Source organism: Ruditapes philippinarum, unplaced genomic scaffold (genome assembly GCF_026571515.1).
Source record: "Ruditapes philippinarum isolate M1 unplaced genomic scaffold, ASM2657151v2 ctg4711_1_1_1_1, whole genome shotgun sequence".
NCBI classification, from domain to species: Eukaryota; Metazoa; Mollusca; class Bivalvia; order Venerida; family Veneridae; genus Ruditapes; species Ruditapes philippinarum.
In genome coordinates this window covers 2774-13331 of record NW_026859366.1, presented here as the reverse complement: position 1 = coordinate 13331, position 10558 = coordinate 2774, and the positions used below count along the sequence as shown (strand labels likewise).

Genomic DNA, 10558 nt, shown 5'->3' with positions numbered 1-10558 from the left:
ATATATTGAATGAATTGAATTGAATTTACAGCTAATCTCAATTTATCACACTATCTCTTATAACAACAAGCCTTTATGTAAACATTCTTCTGTTTCCGACAAAAAATTTCATCTGCATATAAAAGTATAAACAATCTTAAAAACAACACAAATCAACCCCTTCAAAACCAGTAAGAACAAATCCTCTATATCATTAAGATACATTCCATATTTTTTAAATACAACAGGAGACAAAGATTTTCCTTCATTGATACTTTTATTTCCTCCAGTTATGAAAAGCAGAATATACAATATGTAAAAGATGTAAAAACATTTTTTAACAGTATTAAGATTAACAATAATTAACATGTTTGATGTACAGGGGATGTATAGTAAAAAATCACAAACATCAAAAAGCAACAATATACAGAATAATACAATGAACATTACAATATTTTAAGCATATTTTGTGTTTTGATTAAAAGTTTTTCCATAAAAACCAGTCTTGTTCTATAACGAAAAAGGAAAGAAATGATCGATGGATATTACGTATAAAACATAGTGCTTAGTAAGTCAAATGTTGTGAAGATATACATTGATATTATATATATATATATTTTAGATATTCTTTCGTAGTTATGGAAACAAGTCTACGTGATGAAACACATAGTCGTAAGAATGAAATTCTAAGGTTTCCAACATTAATACAATTAAAACATTTCTGAAGTTAAAAATCTGCAGTTAAACACAAGATTTATCTGACCTATGTTATCAATTATTCAGATGGTTATAGTGGCCGTTGGGATGGTCACACCTTAAACACAAGATCGTGCTCTGGTTGAGTCGTACAACTCAGAAAACTAATTATTAACAAATAAGTCAGTTTCACTTTGATAAAATATATACATTCCCTTAACTTTAAGACAACTATCCATCATTACAACAAAGTGACTGTCACAAATTTCGTACACTTTTACCCATGTGTTTGTTAAGATTTATATCTAATTAACTGTACAATAAATCATAAATTATTCTGGTACTTTTTTCAAGTTGTATCATTTTAGCAAATACTTTATGTAACACATTAAATTATTTTACATTTCAAACATGGTCTACCTTTTTTCCTCCGAGTTTGCACTCAAACGCAAAACAGTTTTGAACAAAAATTCAAATGTACTCTTATTTACAAAAATCATAAACACTTCTTTTCTCTTAAGCATGATTCATTGATTCTTTTATTTCCTCCAGTTATGAAGAGCAGAACATAAAATATATACAACATGTACAATCATCTCTTAACAGTATTGAAATTAGCAACAATTAACATTTTTGATGTATAGTGCATGTATTGTGAAATGAAACAAAACACAACAACACAGAATAATACAAGGAAAATTACAGTATTACATATGTGGCGTTTTGATTTAAAGTTTGTCCATAAAAAACAGTCTTGTCCGAAAACGAAAAAGACAAGAAATGATTGATGGGTATTACTATTGTACCAATACCACAAAACCGCTGCTGTTATAAGTCAATTTCACTAATATTGCTTGATCCAAAACTGCCATGTCGAAATCGAAACACAAAACGTTTATGACTATAATAGACGTAAGATTGTATCTTGATAGGATACTTAGAGAGTAGCAAGTTTTTTAATATGATTTCGTTATATATTTGACCAATATTAAACATTTATAGTTTTGTTTTAAATGAAAATGTATTTTAAACACATATTATATGAATAAGTGTACACTTGTACATACATGTATTTACATAATCACTTATATCACGCCCAACACAATGTAAATTCATCATTTTAAAAGTTTTAAAATTTTATGCTGGACCTAACATTGATTTTATAGCGTCATTCAATTAATTTAAATCATAAAACTAAATAGTCAAAAGCCTTAGCAAATACTATAAATCATCATAAAGTTTTTTTATTATGAATAATAAATATTGAATATTTAATAAAAGGTACATTTATTTATGCCGGATATTGTTTCTAAATATGCTATCAAATAGTGATTAATACTGATGTCTGCGCCATTTCAGCTATGAAGTTATATAGTATATATCAAAATGTGTCCTGTTTAAATATATGGCAAAGCTTTCCATGTAACAAAGTAGTTGACATAGACATGTATAATAAAATAAGTAGAAAAGAAAAGTATATATAATGCAAATAAACTTCTCAAACTTTGATTTGCTTAAACAGAACCGAAGCGCGCACATATGTATTTTTACATCGTAAACGGTTACCTGACGTTTGTGCGTAAAATCTATTATTTAATTTTGTTTTATGGCATATCAAATTCAAAAATATTATTACTTGATATCTGAATTTCATTTTATTGCGCAACGTTCACGTAGTTTAACGTTTTACGTCATCTCTTTGTGCACCTATTACCAGCGCTACTTTGAATTGTTTGAAACAGTCTTAAAGGGTACCAGAGCTATATCTTATGATTTGTTTTAATAATGTTTATCAACAGTCAAATTATATGGCTTCCACAATATCGAAATAGTTGTAACATGGAATTGCTCTGTTATTTATCGCACACATATATTTTATGAAAACAGAAAAAAATGTCGGAATTTAATACCATAATTCTTTGATACAAGCAATTTGAGTGTACATGTATTCTTTTTTCACAGTCAAACAATTTTTTTCGGCAGAGATATAATTTTATATACGTTTAGATGTTGGGTTTTCTAAACGACTTGTTGTCAATTTGCGTTATTATAAATTCGTTATACAAGTTGTTGACGTAATATACTAGTATGCGAGAATACAGCCTCGCTGACATAAATATAACCCTCGACTAGCGCCTCGGATCATGTTTATGTCATTCAGGCTATATTCTTCCATATGCCCCGTCCGTAACTTGTATAACTTATTATATACATTAGCATCTGCTTTAAAAAGACACGAACATAACAATAAAGATATACTATGCTCATCTTTAAGTAAATATAAATATTGGAAATTCTAAACAAAATGTACTGAGTGTGTCTTATTTGAATAAGAGAATGCATAAACTATATTTGGGACGTTGACTAGTCAAGACAATCTGTTGTATTGTTTTTCAACTGCCTGTTTTTGTTGAAAGGATGTATTTATACTGTGTTAAACTTACATTATACCTAGCGAATTGTAAATGGTATTTTAAAAGATTTTTATGGTGACATATTCATGAAAAAATATTTATTAATGTTTGGGCTTTTTAAAAAAAACACACACACAAAAAAAGCCTTTATTATAAAAAGACTGCTCCAATCTTTTTAATAATTGTACGTTACTTTTACATTGTGATTAATATTTAGAGAAATTTACATTGGTCACATTGTTTGTCGTCAAATATAAACGTATGAAAAGTTAATTTGATTTGTGCCTGTTCACTCTTACCATTACAATTCGCTATTTTTGAACATATTTGATAAGTTTAGAATATCTCCAATTCAGCTATATTATTATTTAATTAACATATAACAATCTGATTACAAGACAATACTTCATTTAAACAGCGAAATGGAAATCAAAATAGGGTATATGTGAATGTTATCATTACTATTTTTTCCAATACAAAGCAAGTAAATATTTTATACGAATAATTAATTAAGAATCCTTTATTAAAGAAACAAAATCTGTTCTAAGGTCAATTATGGTTTGTTCTTTATCTAACATATCTTTTTTCTTCATTTTCAAGCATATCATCATCTAAATCATGTTATTATGCAAGCAGGTATTTTATGTTTTTCATCATGTCTGAGGTCACCTCCATCTGTATTAAGATCAAGTCTTGTTTGTTCTTTAGATGACAGATTGTTTTCTTCTCCAATTTCGGGCACATCTTGACCTAGGAAATTGTCGTTTGCTGTAGATTCGATAGCAGACAAGTCGTGTTCCTCATCATTTTTTAGTATATCAACAAGTTTAGCAAGCAAATTTGTTTGTTTTCCATCCTTTTTGACCACATCTCTGTCTGGATTAAGATCAATGCTGGTTTGTTCTTCAGATGAGAGACCATTTTCTTCTTCAATTTTGGGCACAGTCTGACAGTGAGAATTATCGTTTTCTTTAGTTTCGTTTGAAGTCATGTCATTTGCTTCAGAAATAACCCCTTCCTCGTGATCTTCTGTTCCATCATACCCAAGACTTTGTATTTCGTCTTCTTTCCTAAAAGATGTTTGAATAAAAACTCATTATAACAACTGAAATGTTGTCATGACTTCTGCCAACATTTAAACAAAAATGGTCTTGCAACTCTGGGTTAAAAAAAAAACTTTGTTGAATATTTGGTTTTTGGTAAGTGCTAAAAAATAACTGAGAGATAGAATTATAGGAAACATTATTTTTATGCGATAATTACTATGAAATATATGAAAAACAAGATCAACAAGGAAGGCGGCGTTCAATGAACGCAACCCCGACACGAAAACTGTGAAATTTTATTTTGATTCTTTTCGCTGTGAAATTGTCTATGATTTTAGTGGATAAACATAGTAACCCATTCGAAAGCATAATATAATATTAATTTTGCAACTTATTCAATAATACAGTATTGAACATACAGTTATTCAAAATATTTTTTCTAATATTATCTTTCTTTTTGCTTTTACTTTTTAATATCCACTAGCATTTTCAAGTTTCTTTTTGTTTAGAAGCATTTCTAAATATCCTATAGAAGTAGCAAGTGATTACAAATCTAAATTTTATTTTTCAATTAAGAAAAAGACTTAACAAATGCGTTTAAAATAGTTTTGAAAAATCATTGGAACTTTCCAATTGCCGTAGAAAATACGTCTACGGATTAAAAATACCTTTTATACAAACTGGCTATTTGTCTTATTTGATTTTTCATTGGAGTGTCTAGTATGACCTAATGATTATATAAATTATATATTAAGTTACATTAATTAATTTATAAAAGATTCATTAAGCAAACTTACTTTTTTTGATGACGTAAGTAAATGAAACATCTAGCTAGTGCAAAAATCAGTAAAAAGGCACTGCCAAGTACAATTACTGCCACCACAATTACAGTATTGCTTCTTTCTTCATCTGCAAAATAACATTTAATCGTTTCCATCGCCTTGTGTGAACTGCCTTAATAAATTTAAGAATTGTATTTGCGCTTTAACCGCTATCTCAATCATTAGTCAGTGCATGATTCAGTAACTGAGTAGCTAGCTTGTTTTTTATCTGTTTTAACCCGATTTTAAATTGTTTAGGGCATATATCGGCGATCATATCACCTAACCAGATTTCCTGGATAACTTACCAATAACAAGAAATAAATTCATAGTATTGCAAGCAATACAGTAGTCCCCTACCGGTTAGAAGTCTGGCAACATTATCAAGGATCATGGCCATTCAATTATGGCATAGTGGAAGACATGGAATGGATGAAATTAAATCTTGTGAGTTCTTAGTTTGTATTATAGTAATGTGTTAAGTTTCCTTACCTAGTAAGGATATTATGTTAATACAACAGATAATCAAAAGAAATATGTTAATACGACAGATAATCAAAAGATCCAATTTCCTCAGGATGAAAATCATAACTAATGTTTCAACTTTTCAAAGAAATAAAGAACTAATAGTAAAAAAGAACTTACTGCGTCAAAACATTAACCAGAAATTTGGACGCAGTCACAGACTTTAGGTGAGTAGGACAACTCTCACTATATTCCTAATGATGTGTATAATCTCCAAACAGCCTTCTTTTTTTCTTATTTCGAGTTTCATAAAGATATTTTTAGTAATTTTTGAGTTAATAAAAAAGTTGTTACATTTGTTATATTTTAGGTCAATATGTTGCCACAGCTACCAAAATTTCAACATATGAAGACAAAAAACGTGCATTATCTTCTGACTGACATCTGCCCATATTTCAAGTTTCATAAAAATATTTACAGTACTTTTTGTGTTAAAATGGGATCTAGTTTTTCTGTTAATTTGCCATATTTTAAGTATATAGTATATTTGCTGGTATAGCAAAGCTTTTTTCAAAATGGGAAGAAATAAAAGACGTGCATAATCTCGAGACTTCCATCTATCCATATATCAAGTTTCTTAAAAATATTTTCAGTTCAGTTATCAAGGGATCAAGTTTTGTGGACGAACAGACGGACGGAGGGTAAACCAAAAGTCCCCTCCGATTACACCGGTAGGGGACTAATGGCCAATATATCAGCAAGCGACCGGACACTATATAGAGAGGCACAAGGGTCGTTACACTCAACGTCAGGATTTCAAATCCAATTATCTCCCTAAGCTGACGGTCATCGATTCTTGAGTATAACATTATTCTTATAGTTATGTAGCAGAATAAAAGTTTACTTATATAAGAATATTCAGTACAAGTACGATCTAAATATTTACAAGTCTCAAAATAAACTCATGCCATCAACTAATAATATTTAATAATTTAACTGATATCAGGACGTTTTGTTGCACTTTTAAAAAACCCTAAATTAATCTATGAAATAACATTTTCTCAACTTTGAGACATGAGTCTTGTTCATAATTACAATTATTTACGATATTTAACGTCATTAATTATTCAGCAATGTGCAAAAAGATTTGAATTCCACAACAATCTATAAAATAGAAATAAAGTCAATACTACCTTGATCCTCCATCATGTATTTTCCAACGGTATGATACGACTCTATTTTTTCATTCCCATAATCCGCAACAACTTTCAGATAGCAATTTCCATTGTTACTAGCCTTTGCGGAAATTACCTCTGAGTACTGTATTTGCTGATCATTCCCACAATCAGAATTATTCGAACAACTTGTAGTTGTGTTGTGGATTTTTGGGGTGATTTCTTTCTCGCGCTTGTTACGTCCCTACAATAAATGAACGATTTTTCAAGCCTTGAATATCTATAACATTTTATAGTTTCTTATGGATATTTACTTCTTTTGCAATTACAAAAACTATATAAATCCTTAGTCTGCTTGCGACAATTGTTTTCACCAACTCGTCCAGTACAGACTACGATCAGTCGGCACATCCGTGCTTTCTGATAACACATTATCAAAACATAAATGTATATAGGCAGATACTAGATACTATTACAGAAACAGATCTCACCAACTAATTTAATTTGAAGCCATTAAAACTAATATTAGTAGATTTTTTCACATATCACAAATGTCGTGGCCACGAGTTACTAAGATATAGGCTATCTACTGTCCACGGGCAATGACCCTACCAAATAAAATAAACCAGGACTTATTCCTTCTCATGTTATTGTATAAACAAGGTTAACAGGTCGTAGTACGTACAAACTGACCAATTCGATCACAAAATTGTCCCAACAAAGGACTATAGTCAAAATTAATGTCTGATTGGCCTTGGAAGGTGACATTCTAATATAATCCTAAAGACTAAGTCAAAGTAAATATCTTCAGTATTTTCAAAGATTAATGTTGCATGTAAAAGTAAGATGTTAACTTTAAAAAATCATAATAAATATAGTGTATTCTGATTGGTTAATTATCGCATGACTTAGATATCTCGTTCCCACAATTTAGTAACTTGGGTCCACGAAATAGTATCTCGTGGCCACGACTTAGCTATCTCGTGGCCACGACTTATTAACTCGTGGCCACGACGAGATAAATTAAAACAACACATGTCACCTTTATGCCACCGTAGGAAAGAGAAGCTTCCGTTATGAAACTTCACGAGCATCTGACATTTGTATGGTAATGAACAAAAAAGGAAGAGCAATATTCGCGCAACACACAATCCCCACCCCCTTCTGCGCCCGACTATACATGGTCAAATTTAAAATATTGAAGGCTAGACTATACATATTTTCAAAATGCTAGACTGAAATACTGATAATCCAATTAAAAAGAAACTTATTGTTTTTCATTATTCATCTGTAAACGTATGCATTGTACAACTGAAAGTTTACATTGAAATATAACAATATATCTATCTAAACACTAATCGATGACATATGGCACTATTTGTTTTGTAGTTGAACTTAGTTTATGTAAATTTAAATATTTCAATGTATACGAATTTTTTATTATCTTAATGCGTATTAATACACCCGGATTTTGTCAGACTCATTGACACTTGTCTTTCCCTAGTAGTTACTATACTTATAAGATTTATTCTGTGTAATTAACGGTAATGTATATAAAATAACCTTTACATTTTATCACTTACGAAACAGGAAATATTCATTTAAATTAGTTGATAAATTGATAAACATATATTTAGATATACAGACATAATTCATATTCATTAAATGTGTTGACTTTTATAAACCTTTGTGTTGTTCTTGAAAGCGTTGGCTACATTACATCTTACAGTTAATTACGAGTACAATATTTAAATAATATCATTTGGCAATTCTTAATAACTCGAATCCATTCTGTTAACATAGAATATAAGAATCTTACACTGGCTGTCGGTACAGACCGGAATATCGAGAGCTAGATATTCCTGTACGATAGCCAATGTTTGCATATCACATAATTATCAGAACAGAAATTATGAAAACTACGGAGCCCCTAAGGTGACATTTTCCACACTTTTTTCCCCGTAATTCCGAAATAACATTTCGTTTTTACGAATTAATATTTCGTAATTACGAATTAATATTTCGTAAAAAAGAATTATTATTTCGTAAAAACGAATTAATATTTCGTAATTACGAATTTATATTTCATAAAAACGAATTATTATTTCGTAAAAACGAAATAATATTTCGTAATTACGGATTATTATTTCGTAAAAACGAATTATTGTTTCGTAAAACAAATTATTATTTCGTAATTACGAAGTAATATTTCGTAAAAACGAATTAAATGCCGGGAAAAAAGTGTCGAAAATGTCACCTTAGAGGGTCCGTAGAAAACTGATATTCTCATTGCGCACTTTTTTCTTATAGTAGCGTATGAACTTACAACTTCATTCATAACGGTTACGTGACGTCATCCTAACACAAAAGGCGCGCGTCAATGACGTCATTTATTTAAAGCACGCGACTTGTCTTACATGTATAGAGGTGTGTTAGACAGGGTTTTCCAGCACTGGTGTAAATGGGTATCCTGTCTGATATGCAAGAATATACCATCTCAGATAAAGTTATCGCAGTCACGGTTAATGATTATAAACTACTTAAATAAAAATTCTTATTATAACACTGGCATTATATGACGATGTAAGGAAGAACATACACATATCTTTATCCATTTAAACGAAACTCTCGTGACATTTGAAATACAGCCAGAGATCGCCTGTATGGTCCCAGCTGTTGTATTTTCAAAAAGCAGAGGCTCGTAATCTGTAACATATTAAAAAAAAATATTGAGACTTTGAAAGTCTCTTATTAATTAAAAGTAAACTTATTTCATTTCAATACTAGCTGTAATAAAATTCATGTTAATTATGCAATAAATCATCTTTTCAACAATTATGTATTCAGTTTAACTGGCGGAGTAAAAACCTGATTGTAGCTTAAAAAGTCGATCTTAAAATCGCTTAAACAAGGCTTTACTACTTAATAAGAAGCGTATCCCATCACAACGGTAAAATAGTAAACTGTAATCAAACTATAAACAGTAAAATGCAAGTGGTTAATCAAACTATTTATGCTATAATAGGTTATGCTCACCTTTGACCCTAATAAGCTGTGAATCAGTATTGGTTCCATCTGAACACACCAACTTTCTTCCATTATCTTTCATGGTTAACTTAATAATTGTTAAATTAAAGATGTGATTTGTCTCATCATATGATATCTTGTATTGATCAATATATTTAGGGTTAATGTCACATTTGTTTCTTATACACTGAGCAATTGCTGAAATATCGTTTTGATTCATCCAAGCAATGGCAAATGTTTTATTCTTGAACTTACAAGATAATGTTAGATCTCGGCCACATTCACATGTTTTTCCGTAAGCAAGGCTGTCTGGTTCCAATATATCAACATTTGAAGCTGAATTAAAAAAACATATCATGTGTAAAAATATAAATAAAAGCAAGCGTATAAAGATAATTAAGTGAGTGATAAAGACTAATTAATCATTCAAGTAAATTGAATGTTTATAAAAAAAATTCTTACTAATCCGTTCTTGACCAATTTAATTTTGTAAATGCTTACTAGCAAACACTCACTTAAACATAATACAAAGGGATCTAAAAGGTACCATAAAAAGCATTAGAAAGTAAGGGAATATCATCATTTTCAACAGATTTCAAAATTTTCTCAGTCAACCTCCCACACCTATCCCGTTTACATGCATTTATTCTTTATTAATTTCACAAATGTACATGTAAAACACACGAGTAAATAGTAGTGTAAACAATATGTTAGAAGTAGCTTACATGCCACTCATAGTTTGAGTTATAAGAGACATCTTTAACATTTTTATCACGCGTGCAATATGCTGGCCGAATCTTCATAAGTACGCATTTATCGCCTGTAGCATGGTTTCCTATTGCTTTGTCAAAATCTTCCATCGACATGTCAGCCCCCCCCCCCATCTGTATCCGTCCCTGCTGATAATGAATTTGATAGGGCCTAATGATAAATGA

General features: G+C 30.2%; 1 protein-coding gene across 1 annotated transcript; it reads right to left on the bottom strand.

Moving 5' to 3' along the window:
* Window positions 1–325: 325 nt before the first annotated feature.
* LOC132756250 (uncharacterized) lies at window positions 326–9959 on the bottom strand (the record flags this gene model as incomplete). Its single annotated transcript, XM_060747269.1, has 5 exons — window positions 326–4159; window positions 4933–5044; window positions 6615–6840; window positions 9196–9302; window positions 9633–9959. Coding segments are annotated over 5 exons (1226 nt in total), but the record flags the coding sequence as incomplete, so codon positions are not given.
* Window positions 9960–10558: the final 599 nt, after the last annotated feature.